A 22,799-nucleotide genomic window follows, 5' to 3' on the forward strand; every position below is an offset into this window, starting at 1 on the left:
TAATGAAACACAATATCCTGTGCTTTCAAGATTAGCTAGAGATATCTTGAATGTTCCAATGTCAACCGTTGCATTAGAGAGCGCTTTTAGTCAGGGACGACAGCAACTTGGAGACAATCGACACTCATTGGGAAACAATGCAATGAATATTCTAGTTTTCCTCAGAGATTGGATAAGAGCGGAAAGAAGAAATCGAGGAATGGAATCGGAGCCGAGCGACGAGCAGAAACTTGAAGAAATTATGTCTTCACGGGAGAACTCAGCAGAATCAAGTCCAATGCATGGTTTTGCCCCCGTTGACTTTGACTATCCTATGCAAGTTCCCGTTAATATTAACATGAATGAGTTGGAAAAAATGATGCATAATTTGTAGATTTTTCATTCATGTAAATTATAAATTTTGGATCATTTCGCAATCAATAAAATTCAACATTCATTCACTCCTTAGTCCTTACTTTGTAATTTTTTTCATTTAATGATTCAAATTGAATCTCTAGTTTAAATTAAAAACTTACTTGTAATATATTATTAATTTACTATTAAGAATTATTAATTTATTATATTAAGTAGCATATGTTTTGTATATTTGTGTATATATCTTCTATAGATGTGTATATTTAATGTATACATGTGTATATGTTTTATAATTTATATATATATATATATATATATTGTAGTATATGTATTATTTAAAGTAATACATATATATTGAATGGTTCATATATATGTGTATATATTTTCTATAGACGTGTATATTTAACGTGTACATGTGTATATGTTTTATAAATTAGTATATAGCTATATATATTGTAATATATATATTGGTAGTATATTTTATTTAAAGTAGTACATTTGTATTGAATGGTGCGTATATATGTGTATGTATCTTCTATAGATGTGTATATTTAACATATACATGTGTATATGTTTTATAAATTAGTATATAACTATATATAACTATATATTAATGTATATATATTGTAGTATATTTTATTTAAAGTAGTACATATATATTGAATGGTGCGTATATATGTGTAGATATCTTCTATAGACGTGTATATTTAACGTATACAGGTGTATCTGTTTTATAAATTAGTATATAACTATATATATATATATATATTGTAGTATATGTTTTATTTAAAGTAGTACATATATATATTGAATGGTGAGTATATATATGTATATATTTTCTATAGACGTGTATATTTAACGTATACAGGTGTATATGTTTTATAAATTAGTAATTAGTATATAACTATATATATAATTATGTATTGTAGTAGATATATGTTGTAGTATATGTTTAATTTAAAGTAGTATGTATAGTCGTATATATTGAATGTTACGTATATATGTGTAATTGTGTATATTTGTATATATTTTTTAAATTCTAATGAAGTATATACTATATATATAGTGTATATATATTTTTTAATGTATTTAAAATGTATATAGGTGGGTATATATAGGTTATATTGAAAAAAACTTTTTTTATTTTTGACTGGGTTTAGGTGGGTTTGACCGGGTTGGGTTAAGTGGGCCGGGTTAGGGTTATTTTTAAAAATTTTACGGTTGAACCCGGACCCGGCTCGGCCCACTTAACCACAATCCGAACTCGGCCCGTCCCACAACCCGACTAAATTTAATGGGCCGATTCTAAGTTGACCCGACCCAGTCCACTTAACACCCTTAACTGAGAAGTGTAATTTCTCTACTTATCTTGAAGATATGGAGTTGTATTTTGAATATCAACGAATTATAGCGACGTCTATCTTCACTTGTTTGCTTCATTAGGAATATTGAGAACCAAAAATAAAAGAAAATTTGCAACAATTTTGACCTGGACATATCAAGATATTTATTGGTCCTTTGTTAAAAGGTACATCGATGAGTATCCAATAGTGATATAGACTGGAAAACAGACAGAATAGTTGTGAAAATTACAAATGCATTGGAATTTGACTATTAAGCTACATATTTTGACTTAATAAGATGTTGGAAGCATGTTGAAAGTAATTAATACCTTAGTACGTTGAACAACTTGGGCCCTTCCATTTGAGTTCACTTTTTCTTTCTTCTCTCTCTATCTTACTGAATACATTTTTGGGCTCCTTTTCTTTGTGATAATCCAGATTTGAACAGTGAATTGAAGCAATATGGATAAACCAATGGGCCGCGAACCAAATTCATAGGAGATACTTAAGAAGTTGCACCAAAAAAGGGATGGCAGTTTTGTTGATGCAAAGTCGAAGAGCATTAATGTAAGTTTGCTAATAAGTTTCTCATTCTTTAGATCTTGAAAGCATGAGATCAATATAGCTCTTTTGTAATCTTGAGACATTGTTGTTTGTATTTTGAAGTAGTGAAGCCGTGTGGGCCAATTTCGATTCTCTACACTTGTTGTAATCTTGTACTCTTAAAAATCTGGTTTTTGTTGAAATCTTGAAGTTTAGTGAAGCCGTGTGTGGCCTATTTCGATTCACTAGCATTGTTGTTGACATCTTGTTGTTCTTGTTGTGGTTTGGTTCTTGTGTTTGAACTTGATCTTGTATCAATACCTCAGCGAAAACTAGTGTCGATTGATCTTTTTTCTCATCTAATTGGAATATTTGCTTGAGTTTGTCATCGTTAAACTCCAAATCTGGCCATTTCTCTGGTTCTAATTCCTTTATGGGGTTATTTCGGTACTTGAAATGTAGTATAATCTGCAGCATGTAAAGGGGTGAAGAAGAAAAGAGAAGATTAGTGTACAAGTGAAATAAGAAGGCTGAAGTTAATATTCATCTAACTCCATGCACTTTGTTCTTGGATTAATTGATGGAAACTAAAAATTTTGACATGTAGACACATGTGATTCCAGAGAAGTAGAATTGCAGAGTTACTATACCAAACAGACTCCAAGTTTACGTGTTTGAACAAACTTAGGAGCATCATTACCATAAGTTCCCATTACCCGTGTAGTTACATGTGATTGACTAGCCGAGGGACCGAGTTTTGCTAAGCCAAAATCATATATCTTTAAAAATTTCCTCAGTACTGTCTATACTGACACATCCAAAGCCTTTAAGCTCGTGTTTCTTAAGGCTTTCAATTGCAATTTCTTTACTTAAATTAAATTTTGGATGTAATTATAAGAAGGGGTCAATAGTTTTTGTAAATAAAATATTCTTGTACTGCTCGGGTTTTCGAGGGTGGTTTTTATTTATTTATATGTACTTTTCGGTCATCTAGTTTATCAAGATATCATATGTATAGTGTATGTGTATCATATATATGTAGTATATGTATATTTAGTGTAAAATATACTCTACTTATACACACTGTATATTTCATAAGCGAGATGGTCCAAGAAAATTGAGCTATAATTTTCTCTTATATTTTTTGGTTTTAAGTAATTGATTTCATGTGATCCAGAAGATAAAAAATCCATGTGAATTGGTATATAGAATTCCACATCAAGTTTGGTAGCAGGATTTTGGAGAAGTTCCGGAAGTGACTTTTGGTTATGGGCACGTATAGAAATATAGAAAAGTGCTTTTATTTTTTTTTAAAATTTTTTATCTATAATTTTCTAGCTAGGTTAAAACTTAGAAGCATTTGATGTATACATCAAGTCAATATATGCGTGCCATATTTGAATTTAGAGTTCATATTACTAAATCATGATTTTTTTTTATTTTCATACTATTTTTGTTGGCTAATTATTTGTATTTTTTAGGATAAAATGGAGATTGTCATAGCTACTGCTCTTTCGGGGTCAACACATGATTCATCAGAAGATCAAGAACTCGATATAAATTGCATGTACTTTGATATTGTGGGTGGAGCAAAAACACAATGTGTGTATGGATTGGGCTCTCAAGTTTCAACCTTGTATAAAGATATGACATGCAATTTGTCTGTAGTGTCCGATCACGTTGCTGAAGAGCGCATCAAAATACTTGAGAAAGAGGTGTCGTATATGAGAGAAAGTCAAGAGAGAGTTCATCAAGAACGTGTAGAGTTGGAGGTGCAACAACGAGTAGAGCAAGAGGTTTTCTGTTTAAGGCAACAAAGTGATGATCGATTCAAATCTATGGAGGAGCAATGGTCTCGCATGATAAGCGACATGGCATTATCTTCTCGCTCATTTAGTAATCTTACTCTCCCTAATAGGGACTCGTCTAATGCTTAGCCCTTAGCTGTTTAATATTTTGAGACTTTAGTTACTTGAAGTGTCGACTTGAACATTGTCACACTTTTTTGGATAGTTATATGCTTTAAATTTTAAATATTGGTAGACTTTTGCTTATTGAAGTTCTGATTTTGCATGTTTTAATTAACTTCAGACGTTTTGTATTATAAATCTCGTAGTATATTTTATATATATATATATATAGTGTGTGTGTGTGTGTGTGAGAGAGAGAGAGAGCATAGTATTTGTAATTATTATTTATTAAAATTAAAAATTCAAATAAAATTTGTGACAGATTTAATTTGTCACAATCTATCCTAAATTTGTTACTAATATAGGTAAGAGAGTCATATTGTGACTAAATTAATCTGTCATAAATTATTTGTAACGAAATATATTGTCACAATTGTGGTGATTAGGTTTAAAAATTTGTTAAGGAAATTATTCTGTCACTATTTTATAACGGAATATTTTGTCAAAAATCTGTTATAAATTTTTGACGGAATTTAAGTCAAATTTAAGAATTTTTATTGTGACGAAAGATCTGTCTCAGTTTCGTCACAATAATTTTGTGACGAAAATTAAATTTGTCACAATGATTTTATGACCAAAGGTTCTGAGATGCACATTTTTTCGTCACAAATCCATCACAATCAATGATTTGTGACAGATTTGTGACTAAAATCTCTGTCACAATTTTGCCATTTTCTTATTGATCTTATCAGCAAATTACAAGTTGTACCATCTATTTATAGACTCTGCACTTCTGTTGCATGTGCTAGTCACATGCAGTAACTGCCCTAACAGATATCAAACAGCTAAGACCTCTAACTAACTAACTAACTGAATCAGTAGACTGCTAATATACACTTAGTAACTGATTAACCACATTATATGCACTGCTAATTATTTTCAATATTAACACTTACATTTTAGTGATATTGATAAAATTTCCAACTGCTTGAATAATAAGTATGAATTCACATATTATTGGCGATCCCCAATATAATATAACTTTAGAGTAGATATTATATAGTGTGGGTTTTTCCTAACTTTTTAGATAGATCAACTCAAAACTCAGAAGTCAGCAATCTTCATACTCTTTTGTTAAATCTTTTCAGTATTCATAATTAATGGTTGGAATAAAATAGACTTATTGGCAAAACGTTTTTCACACAAAGGGCTAAAAAGAAAGATGATACGCGTCAAAAGGTAAAAGGACATTTGGTGGATTTATCTCAAGTGTGAGAGGTGAATATGGACAATAGAGGATCAATCATCAAGATTTTAGGTGATTTCCCAAATTTTAAGCAATTTGGTCATGTATATTTTTCACTTTATTTGGAAAAATTATTTCATTTTATTTAAAATATTATTTGACTTTACAACAACAATAACAACAACAACAAATCCAGTGTAGTCTCCATAAAATGGAGTCTGGGGAGGGTAAGATATACGCAGTCCGTACCGCTACCTCCGAAGAAGTAACAACAGTTATATCAAATTACATTGTGTAGCAACAGTAGCATTATTTTAATAGTGGTCCCCTACTTTTGCCACCTAAGAGAAGTTAACGTGAATATTTCCCCCTTTTCACACTTTTCTTCTTCTCTTTCCTTAATTTAAAATATATTTTCCTTTTTTAACGCCATTAACACTCAGTTTCTGCTTCTAATTTTTTTTTCCTTTTGCATGATCTGATAAGGATTATCTTTCTCTATTTCAGGTAACTATTTAATTCAGTTATTGCATGTTAGCGGTTCTTTTTTTTTTTTTACTGTAATACATCTTAAAATCTAATTTTAAGGTTTTTATGCTTTAATGGTGAACACACATCAAAATCACAAACAAATAGTGGTATACAAAATATTAATTTGGTGTTTGATTATGCACCATCTTTTAGTATTGGGTTAACTCAAGTAGATGTAGTTAAAGTTGTTTCAAATCCTATACAGTCGAAGAAATCTGTGAGTTCGAAGGAGATTAGGTCCAAGTTTCGCAATGATCCGGTGAAGATGACTGAAATTTTGAAAAAAAATGGTTGAAGAAAACTCCTTCTCCAAAAGATCAAAAAAATAAAAAAATACGAGAAAAAAAGAAAAGCTAAAGAAATTAAAGAATTAAGTAAGGTTGATGGCGATGTTCAAAACTCTTCTGCTGATGAATCTGAAGAAGATAGTGAGGAAGAGGTATTTCTTTGTTGTAAATATTTTTTTTACTATTTACGGTTAAGTATTTTCAGTTCTAAGTAAAGATGTTATCAAAGTTGAGAATTATATGTATTTTTTCAAGTAGTTAATATGTATTTATATTTTGCTGATATTTATTTTTAGGGATTGAAGCAAGTTGTTTTGTGAAGATGATAGTTTAACTTGGATAAGTTGCATGTATGAAAAATATATTTTTCTATGAACTACTCATGAAGAGTTATTTGGCTATATGTTTTTTAGTATAATTGATATGTATTTTTTGTATTTTTGTTCTAATCAAAATACATATGCATGTTATATGTATTTTTTTGCTGATTCGATTGTGTTTTGTTGTTCTTTACAGTTTAATAAGGTCTAGTTTTAATATGTACTTTATTTTCTGCTGATATGTATTTAGGAATTGTAGTGAGCTGATTTGTTTTTAACATTTGTATTTTTGATAGGTTTAATATATATTTCAAGGTATAGGGTAGCATTTGTATTTTTATATTTACATATCAAATATCATATGTATTTTATTTTAGTGATGAATTTGTATTTTTTTGTTCAAAATACATATGAGTGTTATATGTATTATTTAGGTTAAATACATAGGTAATTTTTTTTGAATTTTTGTTTACAGTTTAAGAAGTTGTAGTTTTACTTTGTATAGGTACTGCGTGACGAAATATTCATTGTAAGAAAAGTTCTTAGATTTGCACCACATATGTGCTCGTAAAGTGATAATGATATTGATGAAAGTATACGTGCCATATTAAACAAGGAACTGTTGACACCTAATTTTTGCCCTCTATAACCTAGTTTAATTTTGAGCTTCCTCGGTTTTTGATAAAATCGAAATATTTATTTTGTATGAATAGAAATTTTTCAAAAAAAAAATGCATTTGGGCAAGTTTGTCATCTTAAGTGACGATTATACATTATCGTATTCATTTATACGAAATTACGTAATTTTGTTACTTAAATAACTATGTTACGGAATATCGGATTTTAATCAAGGATTATTTTGAGGATAAATCCAAATGGATAAAGTCTTGATTTTAAATATGATTTGCTCTCAAAAATAATTTATTTAGACAAATATTTGTTTAATTTTATCAAATCAAGAAGCTCAAGATTAAACAAGGTATCAATTCGTATAGAATCTCGATTAAATTTAGTCAATTTATTAAATTAGACCATAATTGAAATCAAGTTGATCAAAATTATAATGAAATTGATCAAATTGATATCCAATTTGGTTAAGATTTAAGTAAAATTGGCTAAAAATTAATTTTGTTTGGCAATTTTTAAATTACCAAATTTCTACCCCTTTTTATTTTAAATTGGACCCATTAACATTCAGCAACAACAACATTTAAAGTTGGCCCAACCAGCCCAATATCCCTTTAGTAACCAGCCCAGCCGGGTTTTGACCCAGCCCACCCCTTGCATTCCCCTTCTTCTCTAAAACAAGAACACTCCAACCTCAGTCTTAAACACCAACAGCAACATCACGCGAATCCACCAGCCCTAATAACCCAAACCCGTCTTCAACCCGCGACCAATGAAAAAATCCGACCTCAACCTTTTTGTGGTATTCTCCACGCGTTCCATGCGATAGTACGACGAGGAAGGACCTCGAAGCAACGTCCAAATTCCGTGATTTTCAGGATAACTTGTACGAATCCGTACATTGGTGGAAATTTCTAATTGGTTTTTGAAGATGATTCCCCTTTCTCCAATTTGGATTGGTTGGCCTTATTTCGAAATTCACCGGGTTGTACAAGCGGTTAGACAACATACCTATCAAAATTTTGGAATTTAAATTTCCTTTTTGTTTTTTTTCCTAACTTACCCCCATAAACGAACCCTAGTCTATTCTCTATAAAAGGCTATTTTAGGAGGCTAAAGACGGGGATATTTTTTAGGTTCTAGGGTTTCAAAAAACTAAATAAGAAATCATTATGAAGAATTGAAGGGGATTCAAAATTGGGAGGTGAAAATTTAAGGTTCAAGAATTAGGTTCGAGAATTCGAGAAGAGAATCAACATTAACATTTTTTTAGCAAACGAATTTCCTTTTCTATCTTCCTCTGAGATTTAGCTGATTAGTTAGAGGGTATCGAGTTGATAACACTAAGCTCCGTTGGTGGTCGACATCGCGAGACTCCGATAGCGATGATTTTACTGATAGTTTGTCATCCCGTTTGCTGCCCCAAACAAGATTTCTTTCAGTGGTGGTAGATTCTGAGCTCGAGTCTCACTTTGCTTCTCCAGAAAGGTAAATGCACCCTTGTCCTTCTTTCTACTTCATATTAATGTTTCCTGCTCCATCCCTTTTTTTTCGTAGTTAGTTATCTGTTTGTCGTTGAATGAGGCTGGGTTGTTTGCTGTAGAGGCTGCAATGGGCCATGGCTTCCTCTTTAGTAAGGAAGAATGTTTAGTGGAGTTGTTATGTTAGGTTGTTTCCTGTTTGAATTTTTTGATGTGTGGTTTCTGCCGTTCTCGTCTTGATTTTATAGTCTGTCTAATAATCTCGACATTATCAAGTACTTTTCAATATGGATCCTTATCTTGTGTACTCTCTGTGTCTTGAATCTCCATTTTTATGGTCAAAATTCATGTCTTGATTCTTGTTTAATATTGCATCGTGATGTTTTGTCTCATTCGAAGTTGATGTAAGACGTTTTTTCTTGTCTATTGTTATTGTTGGGATGCCGTCATAACTGTCGATCTCGATAGGACCACCTCTTGAGATCCTTCGGCTTCTCAAATTCCAAAAGAAGGATGAAGAAACGTCCTATAATAGGCTAGAAAATCCTATGTTTCCGCAATAGCCATTTTGACTATTAAAACCGTTTGGGTTTGTCAAAAGAGAATGAGGTTGATAGTAGCACCCTGCCACCCTTCATTTTAGCTTTATCTGTTGTGTCTTTCGTGTGTATATTTGAATTCTTTTTATCCTTCCTTTTCTTTTGAGTTTGTTACCGGTGCATGGTTGGGTTAGGGAGATGAATGCAATAGTTGGGATATCTTAGTATGCCTATTTAAAGGGAATGATCTAACTTTGTTTTATCCTTATGGAAATGGTGCGTCATTGTCGTATGTCCCTGTGAATACCTATTGACAGTGGAAATTGGATTTATACGTCAATTTTGTTTCTTTTATGCATTTCAATCAATTTCTTAAACCGCGTGCTTACGTTTTAGGTACAAAGTTCCCAAAACAGATCGCAACCCGTGTTCTCTTGTCCCTAATAACATAAGAGTATCATATAGTTTGGTATAAATTGGTTTATTCGAATTGCTTCATTGCATTTCGATTTTTAGTATCGGAAATAGATAGTGTTCTTGATCTGAGTGAGACCTTCCTTGTTTTCGTTAGTCGGATTGGCTTGTATATTGTCCAACATATAGGGAAAGAGTTGAAACGAACGTACTTTGATTCATCTTTTGCATAAATTAAAGTATCCATCTTGGGGAATTACCTTCTGCCCTTCAGTTTTGTACTTTAGGTGAGTGTTTTGATTGCCAGTTGTTAAAATTTTCTTAGTTTTCTGTGTATTCTTTATCATTAGTAAGCACCTGAACCTATTAGTTAGTCACAAAAGGCATCGATTGCGACTTACTATTAATGCACGGTCCCTTAACAAATGCTGTAACATCTTTATACTGTGACAAGTGAAACTTTTTTTTTATATATCCAACGCTTTCACTTAATGATCATTACATTAAGTTAGGAAAACTGAAGCCCTTCAATGGAATTGTTTCATGTATATGCACATTTCCATGCAAAATTACTAGGGTGTGATATATTGTGCTCTCTTTGATTCCCATATTAAAGGTCCAAAATTAGTTACATGTCGTAAGTTCATTAATCTTGTAGCCAGTTTCTCCTTCATACTTGATGATAGAAGTAGTGACTCTGGAAAGCTTTAAATTTTCTTAATTTTCTTTGTTATCTAAATATTTGAACGCTTATTAACTCATATATATTTTTTCTTTCCTCCGCATGAATTCGCCTAGAGTCCAAACAGACCCTCTTCCTTTGCATTCCTTAATGGGACCAGTGAGGCCCATCTAAGGGCCAAGCTCGAGGTTCGAAGCTCAAAAGTGATCCCTTGGCACATGAACACATGGAGTTAGGGAAGGACAATAGATTAAAGGCCTACGTTTGGAGCGGTTAAGAGGCGATTAAAGGCCTACATTTGGAGCAGCTAAGAGACAAAAGTCTCATTTACTATTTTGTTTTGTTTAATTAGTGTTTTTTAAAATTATTTATTGCTTATTTATTTGTTTATTCATTTATTCGGGCTATGAAGCCAAAGTTGTACTTAATACAAGTGAAGCGAAAACTCGAGCCAAAGGGCTCGAAAATATAGAAATAGGGCAGGTGAAAGGAGAAATGGGTTGAAAAACCAACTAGATTAGGACAGGTTTAGCGATTTGGGCTTCAAAGCCTAAATCACTAATTCTCCTTCCTTCCCCTTTCTTTTGATTATTTGTTTTGCATGCCTTTTTTGCGAACCTAGTCAAATCCCCTAACGAATTAGCTAAAAATTAACTTTTGCAAACTTTCAAAGTATTTCTAAAAGTCAACCATTTTTCGATAAATCAAATTTTAGAAAGTTAATCAAAGACGTTTTCAAACAGTCCGGATAATCGCAAGTTAGCGGACGTTTTAGGTGCCTAACACCTTCCTAAAACGTTAATAGGAACCGCTTACTCAGAATTTCTTAACTCAAACGATTTCCCTGTTTTGAATTGTTTGAAGTACTTTATAAAGGTTTCTTAATTCCTTTGTAAAATTAAGTGGCGACTTTTCTCAAATAGTCAAGATTTCTCCGCAAAACAGAAATGACAACTCTGCTGGGGATCTAACTAAGTTCTAACGAATGTTTTATTTCGTCTTTGATTAACTGTTTATGTGTTTATATGTTTCGATTATGTAAAGTTTTATTATCGCATCTCATAGCATTTCTTGCATCTTATAAACTGTTTTGGGGTTCGTGGATGTCTCGGCCCTTGTTGTTCAATTCCAAAATATGTTGGAAATACGAACAGCTTATCAGCACGTGAGTCATCTGATGCTGTTCGTATTTTCAAACTCAAGTTGTCCGCTTGAGAACCAGTGTCCAAGCCCACTCTGGACACCGAGGATAGAACGAAACCAAAACCCTATTTTAGGCATGTGCCTAGGATGACCCAATATCCAAGCGTGGTATTGGGCCCATTAGAAAACCTGCCCTATGTCTATTTGACCCCAAGTCAATGACAGACGAACCATGCTTATGTGTTGAAGAAATATATGCTTGTCTAAATTCAATCCATTATCCTTTGGGGTCGGGGAAAGGCTTATTTTGTCTTCTTTTATGTAGATATGGCTCAATTGCATTCTCGTGAAAAGTTCATGATGGTCACCAAACTCGACAATTACCTAAAACTGTGGTGGGATTAAATAGGTACAGAAGAGAGAAAGATCGTTAGAACACACATTGGGCATCTTTCTTCTTTGATTGAGATGGATGCTTGGCCCGAAATGATCCATGTACTAACAACTTTTTGGGATGATCAGAACATGGTATTTCGCTTCGGGGATGTTGAATTAACCCCCACCATTGAAGAGGTATTGATTTGCTACGAGAGTACGCAAATGTGTTTTAAGAGAAAGAAGACACCGGATAAGAATATTTTAGTCCCGGATGTACGGGATCGTCAAAAGATCAAGGAAGCATTTTTAACTGATGACGATACCTGGCTTGGAGAATGGGATGGAGCAAATATCACTTTTGTGAGTTGTACCGTCGGTTTGGAAGATTCAACTCTTTTCACAAATTTGGGCATAAATTGGAGTTGGAAGCAAAATGAAAGAAAACGAGAGCTTTTGCATTCGCGGTAGGCTTACTTGGAACCATGGTGTTCCCGCAGGGGGAAAATGGCACAATTCATCCGAGGGTTGTCACAGTGACCCATGCACTCTTCTTTGGAATGAATTCCAAAAAAGTATTCCACATCTTAGCCCCCATGATTGTCTCCGACATATATCGCGCTTTGGGAAGATGTTAAGTCGAGAATCATTTCTTTCAAGGCTGCAACCTATATTAAAATGGTGGAAGATGATGCATTTGGTGAAAAATCCTAGAACGGCACAACCTGATCATAAAACAAGGAGAAATTTGCTAGAATCGCATGACATATGGTTATTTTTACACAAGTTCAAAAGGGAAGCATCCCACGAATTTTGGTTTAAGACTCTTGGAGAATTAAGAGATGGCAATGTCCAATAGTCCCTTAACTATCTTCGTTCAGGGAAATACATCATTCGAGGGGGCGAATGGCCTTTTTTAGTGCTCCCGGGTCTCAGGGGAACCCTCCCCTACAATCCTGGCAGAGTTCTTAGGCAATTCGAGATCAAGCAGGAAACGCCTCAAATCGATTCTATGCTCAGATTCTTCACCGAATATGATAAAAGTAAGCCCTCGCTCAAAGATTACATGATAAATGGATGGAGAAGGAAAAAGTGGGTAGAAGTCTCTTTTCGTATAGGGTATGAACCTGAAGTCAGCGACACTTACAAGGAGTGGTTGAAAAAGAGCCTCGCCGAAGCATTGAATCCGGGACCAAATGTGCCCACTCGGATTGTGGATGTAGAATCCGAGCATCAAATTTGGCTTCACAGGATACAAAATGAGTTCCAGAAAAGTGAAATTGCTCACCGGCAGATGCACATGGAAGATGCTTTGACCATACATACATTGAGGGAAGGATTTAAAAGAGCTAGGAAAGACGCTGATGATGCTAGGAAATGCCTAATCGATTTGGATGATAGCATGGCCTCCCAACTCGACAGCATAGGAGAAATGACTTATGACTGCAAGGCACAATTATGTGGGAGTCACCTTATCATCAATAGGTATCAAATATCACATGAGGTAAATAAGGCAAAGAAGGCGAAAACAGACGAAGAAGTCTCCAGTAGCTAGCTTTCTATTCTCCCCTGCACGGGAACTTATCTTCTTTCATGTTATTTCCCCTTTTCCCTAAAAATTGTATCCCTATTTCGTTATCTTTTGTAGAAATTTATACCCTTTTGTGTCTATATGAGTTGGGGGTTAATGGATTGACTTTAAGGAAGCATATATTTTCTTCAAAAAATCGTTAGGCCTGAACCCTTGGCTCAAAAAGGGTCACCCCAATTAGGATACGCGTTATTTTAATGTCTTGTGTGATATAACTATTTTATGTGCTTATATGCTTTGGTTGAGATCAAAGGCAAGTTTATCCACTATGATCTATGGATGAAATTGTCTATGACTCGAACAACTCTGTGTGATTATTTCTTGTCAAATATTTTGCATTACTTATCACATACGAAAACTAACACATTTGCCTTTGAGTTGTTTTACTTTGCAGATAACAGAAATTACTCCGTGTTGATAAACTGGCAGAACATCCCTACTTCACCGGATCGAAAGCACAGAAAATCCCATCCTCGGACCATCATTCAAAAATGACAGGAAATGACGAAGAAAACGTACTGGCTATCTGGGATAATGTGATAGCGGAACAGAATAAGATGATCTCGGAACTTGCAAGAAAATTAGAATTGCTTCAGGAGGAAATAAATCGCACTTGAGAATTGGCTAACTTGGTCATCACCGTCAATGCCCCTGCTTTGGGGGGACACGGGACTCCACTCCAAATCCCTCCCCTCAGTACCCCTATTCTCGGGGACCAACCAACTAACATATCATCCGACTCCGCTCCTCCATTTGTCCAAAACACTAATCATGAAAATAATCCAGACGCCTACCATCCATAAAATCCATCCGCAACCCCACAGAACCCATCTTCGAATCTATTCCCAAATCCTCAAAACACATTCTCAAATCAACAAAATACATTCCTAAATTTGCAAGATTTACTCCCAAATCCACAAAATACAGCAAACCTACCTTTGAATCCACCAAATTCATTTCCAAATCCACAAAATCCCTCTCATATTTCGCCAAACTACTTACAAGGCCCACATAACCTTCCCAATTTCCAAAATGTTCTCCCCACTTACCAACCAAATTCCCTTCATCTACAAAATCAAGCCTTCCTTCCAAATCCCCCTCAAGTCGTCATATCCCCTGATATTTATGAACCCCTTCCTAACCCTGAGATAGACCATTACAAGGAGAAGGAGAAGAAATGGAGGGCCCATCATGAAAGGAATTTACTATCCATGCAAGAAGAGATCATGAGGATCAAAGAGTTTCACGGGGCCAAGGACCACGACGGTTTGGGGTATGATAATTTGTGTGTTCACCCAGGAGTAGACCTACCAGAAGGATACAAGGTCCCTAAGTTTGAGATGTTTGACGGTACCAGAAATCCAATGGCCTATCTAAGAAGGTACTGCAAGCAACTAGTAGGGATAGGGAAAAACGAGGCATTATTAATACGCCTATTTAGTTGAAGTTTGAATGGTGAAGCCTTGGAGTGTTTCATGTCTCAGGACCCGAAAAGGTGGACTGGTTGGAAGACATTGGCCAAGAGTTTCCTTGACCGATTCGCATTCAACATTGAAATAGTCCCTGATCGGTATTCACTAGATTGGATTAAACAAAAGAGCGTTGAGAGTTTTTGAGATTATGCTTTTCATTGGAGGAAAGAAGCTGCCAAAGTGCAGCCCCATGTCCAAGGAGGAAATGGTATCCGTGTTCTCTAGCGCTCAAGAAAGAGAATATTATACCAGGATAGTGTCCGCTGTCAGAGCGACCTTTGCAGATTTGGTAAAAACAGGAAAATCATTAAAGGAAGGTATTCAAACAGGAAAAATTGCCAAAACCCCGACATCATCTGGAACTGCCATGTTTTCTAAGAAGAAGAAGAAAGAGATAGATGGGATTTCTGCCATTTCTGTTGCAAAATTGAAACAGCGGTTCAACTCTAGAAACGTTTTATCTTCCCCGCCATCACCTAACCTTCTGTACGTATTCTACGTCCACCCCCAATACCAAACTTCACTCCCAAACATCCCACCATCATACCAAGCTCCACAGCCAAATATCTTTCCCCAATACCCAGTTCCACCTCCAAATTATCAGTCTCATTTTCAAACTACTCCCCCAAATAGCCGAACAAATTTCCAAACACCTCCAAATTACCACCAAGAATGCCCTCCTACAAACCTAAGCCCGAATAACCCCCAGCGTCCATATCACGAAAGAAAACCTCCCCGAAACTTCACCCCACTAGCTGAAAGTCGTAGCCAATTATTTGAAAGATTGAAGAAGGCTGGTCATTTGCAACCAGTACAACCAAAGCCTGTTAATCCTAGCTCCCGATTTTATCACCTTGATCAAAATTGTACCTATCATTCAGGGGCAGCAGGGCATATTATCGAGGACTGCCTTATCTTGAAACGCAGAATCTAAGATCTGATTAATCAAAAGGTCACCACGCTCTAGGCACCTACTCCAAATATTAGCAGTAATCCACTGCCCAACCATGGGGGATCTACAGTTAATATGATTAAAATAGAAGGCAAACAGGCATCTGGAAAGACCATTATCCAGGTGAACTTCGAAAAGCACAAAAGGGCAGAAGAGGTAGAAAAGATAGAGAAAGCTGTGAATGCCTTAAGTATCAGCGAGAAATCCCTATTTATAGTGATGACTGCACCGACTCAAGTGTACGCTCCTCCTCCAAAGAAGGAATTATTGTGCAAACTGCCGCTGCCCAGGGGGTAATGCGATCAGGACTATGTTACATCCCCAAGGAATTGACCAACAAGAAAGATTTACAGAAAAGGCTAATCACTGAAGGAGAGGCTGAGGAATTTTGGAGGCGTATGCAACCAAAGGATTAGTCAATTGTCAAATACTTGGAGAAAACGCCAGCGTAAATCTCTATCTTAGCACTATTATTGAGCTCGCAATACCACCGACAGGCTCAGTCGAAGGTCTTGGAGGAAGCGTATGTTCCCGCAGGAACGAGCGTTGAGAATTTGGCTGCGATAATAGGGAACGTTGTGGGGAACCATCGTATATCATTCAGTGACGAAGAGTTACCATTTGAAGGAGCAATGTACAATAAATCCATGCATGTCACCGTCATTTGTCGAGATTATGCAATTAATCAGGTATTAATAGACGACAGATCTGGTGTGAATATTTGTCCCCTCTCCACGTTGGTAAAAATAGGCTATGATCTGAGGAAAATTCATCAAAGCCACATAAATGTGAGAGCATTCGATGGAGGGCAGAGAGATACCATAGGAGAGATTGATTTGCATATCCAAATGGGGCCTGCTGAGTTTAAGACTAAGTTTTATGTTATGGATATCTGTTCTAGCTACAACCTGCTTTTGGAAAGACCATGGATACACGAGGAGAAGGCAATTTCATCACCCCTTCATCAATTATTGAAGTTCATTTGGAAAGATCATGAACTGTTCATCCAAGGAGAAGGAAGTCGAGTGGACCGTCCCAATGGTTATGTGCCGGTGATTAAAGATGTTCCAAAAGGTAGCAGTTTTTATACAGTGGAAATTGTAAACACTGCGGAAAGAGATTCGACACCCAAAATATCTATGCCTTATATCTACAAAATAATTGCAACTGTGATGTTAAGAAATAGGTTCGAACCTAGTCGAGGCTTGGGCAAGAATTTACAAAGAATTATCGAGCCTATTGTGATCCCAGAGAGAAGCTCTAAGCATGGGTTAGGGTATCAACCTACCAAAAAAGATAGGGTTAAGGATGAGCCAGAAAAGAGTCTATTTAGGCCCTTGCCACTCCTGTTCCAGTCATTTCCCGTACGAGAGATGTCAGATGATGATGGTCTTGGGGATGGGATAGGAGATTTGTTTAAAGGATGCAATGCTGTACCAGAAGATCTCCTAGAGTCCAGCGGGGTGAAGCAGATTGCGCCAGGGGAGGCTTTGCAAAATTGGACCTCCACTCCACTCATAACCCATCGCCCATCGTGGTAGATGAAAGGGCAATTACTAATAGTTTTGAAATCGGTGATGATCCGGAGAAGGCCCCGCGATCCACCTTTTATATCTTAAAACTTTATTTTCGTATCTTACTGCTTTCAAAAAAGGCGGGGGCTTGTATTTGTGTAAGTCACAAGCCATTGTTTTGTAATTATTTCTCAAATTTCAATGAAAAGGCCTTCATTTATTTGGAAAACTATATTATTCCTAAAACGTTCCTAGTCATATGTTTTGTTATTATTTTCTTATCATTTAACTTAGTTTATTTGTCCATTACAGTAATAGTAGCTTAAAACCTGCCAATGTTGTGTCATGTCAAAGCGTGAATGAACAAAATGAAGGGAACGATGATGATTGGAAGGGCGATGATGAGGAACAGTTAGTTAAAGATATGGAGGAATTTGAGAATCGCGAAAAACCCAACCTGGAAGAAACTGAAACAGTCAACTTGGGAGATCACGATGAATTCAAAGAAACCAGTATCAGTGTCCACCTGGAGGCGCCACAAAGGGAAGAGCTCATCCACCTATTGCGGGAATACATTGCGTGTTTTTTTGGTCCTATGATGATATGCCTGGGTTGAGCACCAGCATTGTGTCACATAAATCGCCGACAAATTCTGAGTTCGATCCAGTCAAGCAGAATATGAGAAAATTCAAGCCCAATTTAAGCCTAAAGATCAAGAAAGAAGTGACAAAACAAATCCAGTCTAAGGTTGTCGAGGTCACAAAATATCCGACATGGTTGGCCAACATCGTCCCTGTGCCAAAGAAGGACGGAAAGATTCAAATTTGTGTTGACTATAGAGACTTGAATAGAAACAGTCCTAAAGATAATTTTCTGTTGCCCAACATCCACATTCTCATCGATAGCTGTGCAAAATATGAAATGCAGTCATTCGTTGATTGTTTCTCCGGCTATCATCAGATACTGATGGATGAGGAAGATACAGAAAAATGGCTTTTATTACGCCCTGGGGTGTTTATCATTATAGGGTAGTGCCGTTTGGTCTCAAGAACGTAGGTGCGAGATATATGAGGGCCATGACGACGATTTTCCATGATATGATCCATAAGGAGATTGAGGTGTACGTGGATGATGTAATTATCAAATCCCATGAGAGTTCGAATCATCTAACTCATCTAGAGAAATTCTTCAACAGATTAAGAAGGTACAGTTTGAAGTTAAATCCTGCTAAGTGTGCTTTTGGTGTGCCATCAGGGAAGTTGCTGGGGTTCATAGTCAGCAGAAGGGGGATCGAGCTAGACCCATCCAAAATCAAGACAATTCAAGACTTGCCATCACCGAGGACCAAGAAAGAAGTTATGAGTTTCCTGGGTCGTCTAAATTACATTCGCAGATTCATCGCTCAATCAACAGTCATATGCAAGCCAATTCTCAAGATGTTGAAGAAAAATGCACTGAATGAGTGGACAGAAGAATGGCAGAGAGGTTTTGATCGCATCAAGGAATACTTGTCTGCACCACCGGTTTGGGTCCCACCGAGAGAAGAAATTCCATTATTGCTTTACCTGTTAGTCTCAGAAAATGCTTTTGGATGCGTCCTCAGGCAACATGATGAGACCGACAGGAAAGAGAAAGCCAATTACTACTTGAGTAAAAAGTTCACACTATATGAAGCCGTTACACTCTTATAGAAAGGACATGTTGTACTTTGACTTAGATGGCACAAAAGTTGAGGCTTTATCTGTCGTCCTACACAACTTACCTCATCTCGAGAATGGATCCATTCAAGTATATATTCCAGAAGGCCATGCCTACAGGAAAGATGGCCAAGTGGCAAATGTTGCTGAGTGAGTTTGACATTGTGTATGCAACCCAAAAAGAAATCAAGGGGAAAGACTTAGCAGATCATTTGGCTGAAAACCCAGTTGATGAGGAATACGAGCCACTTCAGACATACTTTCCAGACGAGGAAGTTTTGTTCGTAGGAGAAGATATCACAAAAATCTACCCCGGATGGAGACTATTATTTGATGGGGTGGTCAACTTCAAAGGTTTAGGAATTGGAGCAGTTTTGGTGTTAGAAACGGGCCAACATTATCCGATAACTGCTAAGTTATGTTTTTCATGCACCAACAACATGGCTGAATATGAAGTTTGCATCCTGGGGATCAAATTGGCATTTGATATGAGTGTTCGTGAATTGCTAGCCATCAGAGATTTAGATTTTCTGATTCACCAGGTACGGGAAAAATGAGTGGTAAAAAACTCCAAGATTACTCCTTATGTGGAGCTGGTGCAAGAATTATGCGGAAGATTCAAGGATGTTGATTTCAGACATATCCCATGAACACAAAACGAGTTTGCTGACGCTTTGGCCATGATATCTTCCATGATTCAGCACCCAGATCAGAGTTACATCGATCCTTTGGAAATAATCCTGAAGGAGCAACTCGCGCATTGCATACACGTAGAAGAAGAGCCTGATAGAAGGCCTTGGTACTATGACATTAAGAGGTATTTGGAATCTGGTATATATCTTGAAGAGGATAGTAACAACCAAAAGAAGACAATCCGGCGTTTGGCAAAGAATTACTTTCCAAGTGGAGAAATTCTTTTTAGGAAGACTCCTGATTTGGGATTCCTAAGATGTGTCGATGCGGCGGAAGCCAATAAGTTGATAAACGAGGTACACGTTGGAGTTTGTGGGCCCCACACGAATAGGTTTGTCCTTTCCAGAGAGATCCTGAGAACCGGTTACTTCTGGATGACTATGGAAAATGATTGTAGTAAGTTTGTGTAGAGATGTCCAAAATGTCAAATACACAGAGATCTGATTCGAATGCCTCCACACGAGCTTCACGCAATGAATTCTTCTAGGCCTTTTGTAGCTTGGGGCATGGATGTCATCGAACCAATAGAGCCACTAGCATCGAATGGGCATAGATTTATTTTGGTTGCCATTGATTATTTCACTAAGTGGGTCGAAGCTGCTTCGTACAGAGCCGTCACTAAGAAAGTGGTTGCAGATTTCGTCAGGAATAACTTGATTTACCGATTTGGAGTGCCAGAATCAATTATTACTGATAATGGGGCAAACCTGAACAGTCACTTGATGAAAGAAATTTGTGATCAGTTCAAGATTGTGCATCACAATTCGACAGCGTACCGTCCCCAAATGAATGGAGCCGTAGAAGCTGCTAACAAGAATATCAAGAAGATCTTGAGAAAGATGGTTGAAAATGATAGATCATGGCACGATATGTTACCTTATGCCTTGATAGGGTATCAAACAACAGTTCGAACCTCCACAGGAGCAACTCCCTATTTACTAGTTTACGGGAATGAAGCTGTGATACCTGCTGAGGTCAAAATACCTTCCCTAAGGATTATTCAGGAAGCTGGACTGAGTAACGAAGAATGGATCCGTGCTCGCTATGAAAAATTCTTGTTAATTGATGAAAAGAGAATGGCCGATGTATGCCATGGTCAGCTATATCAACACAGGATGGTTCGTGCCTTTAAGAAGAAGGTAAGAACTCAAGCATTTGAAGTGGGGAAACTAGTTCTCAAACGAATATTCCCTCACACAGAAGAGTACAAGGGCAAGTTCGCTCCAAACTGGCAAGGGCCATACATAGTTCGTAAGGTGCTATCTGGAGGAGCTCTGATTTTGTCTGAGATGGATGGCATAGAGTGGACCAAACCAATCAATTCTGATGTGATAAAGAGATATTATGTTTGAATGATGTTCTAGTTTTTGTGTTTTCTTAGTTTATTTGTAATCACCTTTGTAATAATGTTGTTTGCTGGTATGTAACTGCCTAGAATCCTTTCCCTTTATGTACGAACTACGTTTGACCTGAATTCCCAAGAAAGGGATATGTAGGCGGCCTATGTCGGCTTCGGTTAACCCCTTAGGATAATTTATCGTTTCTCTTTATGTATGAACTACATGATGACCTGATTTCCCAACAAAAAGGATACGTAGGCAGCCTATGTCGGCTTCAGTCAACGCATTAGATTTTTCTATATATATTCCTAGTGTAGGCCGAAACTACGTTTGACCTGATTCCTACTTCAATGGGATGCGTAAGCGCCCCAACGGCTCGGTCATATAATCCTAGGAAATGAAAACTGGGGTAGAATTTTCGAGAAGGAATCTCAAAAATTCATAAGAGAAGATCGACATCCAACAAAGAGAATGAAGATCAGCAAAGACTTCAGATCCACTCAGATTGGTATTATCTCAAACAAGTTTAAACTGAGGCAGAAATTTTGAGGAAGACCTCAAAATTTCCACCAAATGCTGGAACATATTCCAAATTCCCCAGCACCAGATGTTAAAGCTTTGGAAACCACCAACTGTAACAAAGTCTGGGTAGACTCAATTTTTGGCTATGATAGAACTACTTGAAGAAACCCTCCAACAATAATCATGAGTTTTGGAAATCATCCATCGGATATAGTCAGAACCGCGAGGAAGACGTTCATTGAGCTAGTACATGACATGACTGGCAAAAATTTTCTAAAATTTTATAGAAGTTTTCAAAATTATTTTAAAAAATTTAAGACTATTTTCAAAAATCTTACGACTCACTTACTTAGTACTTGCCTGGACATCATTTGGGATAGAGTGTCAGGGTGGAAGTCTTAATATGGTGGAATGCCCAAGAGATGGCAAGGAGCAAATCAAAGATCGAAGAAGGTCAACACGGAGTAATTTCATTCAACTAATCATTTTTCTATGGATGCAGGGATCAATACGCAAAATGAGAGTCTCTTTCAAAAATCCCCGAGCAAATTGGGAGCCACAACAGATCATTAATGCCCAAGAACGGTATTTTAGGGCAGCCCTAAAAATAGGTTTAATGCCCATTTATTGAGGACCTTTTGATTTGTTCATCTCATTTCTTAAGATCGTAGGCGACAAACAAAAGCACGTTGTCTTCTTTACACGTATCGTATTTAGAAGTTTCCTAAAAATAGTCGCTAGTAAAAGTGAGTTTGTGTCTACTAATCATCTACCTTGAGTACAGGTAAATGTAGAAAGCAGGACACTGACTAATGAAGCCAGGTAAAATCATTTTATCACTGCCACAATGGCCATTGCATATCATTGCCGCAAAGGCCATCACATATCATTGCCGCAAAGTCCATTACATATTTGTTGACGCGCTAGACACAATGCTGGCATCGAGGATATCATCAACATTCAATATCTGTTGACGCGCTAGACACAACACTGGAATCAAGGATATCATCATCATTCAATATCTGTCGACACGCTAGACACAATGCTGGCATAGAGGATATCATCAGCATCCAATATATCTGTCGACACGCTATACACAACATTGGCGTCGAGGATATCATCAGCATTCAATATTTGTTGATGCGCTAGACACAACGCTGGCATCAAGGATATCATCAGCATTCAATATATCTGTCGACACGCTAGACATAACGTTGGTATCG

General features: G+C 36.5%; 1 protein-coding gene across 1 annotated transcript; it reads left to right on the forward strand.

Moving 5' to 3' along the window:
- Positions 1–1,868: 1,868 nt before the first annotated feature.
- Positions 1,869–4,323, forward strand: LOC107849862. The gene is made up of 2 exons (XM_047400967.1): positions 1,869–2,264; positions 3,722–4,323. The coding sequence occupies exon 2, from the start codon at positions 3,728–3,730 to the stop codon at positions 4,175–4,177; it is 450 nt and encodes a 149-aa protein (XP_047256923.1). The 5' UTR covers positions 1,869–2,264; positions 3,722–3,727; the 3' UTR covers positions 4,178–4,323.
- The last annotated feature ends 18,476 nt before the right edge of the window (positions 4,324–22,799 follow it).

The sequence above is a fragment of the Capsicum annuum genome, chromosome 12 (assembly GCF_002878395.1).
Source record: "Capsicum annuum cultivar UCD-10X-F1 chromosome 12, UCD10Xv1.1, whole genome shotgun sequence".
In the NCBI taxonomy this organism is placed as follows: Eukaryota; Viridiplantae; Streptophyta; class Magnoliopsida; order Solanales; family Solanaceae; genus Capsicum; species Capsicum annuum.

Coding starts and splice junctions, on each gene's coding strand:
- LOC107849862 (XM_047400967.1), top strand. CDS start 3,728: ATGGAGATTGTCATAGCTACTGCTCTTTCGGGGTCAACACATGATTCA.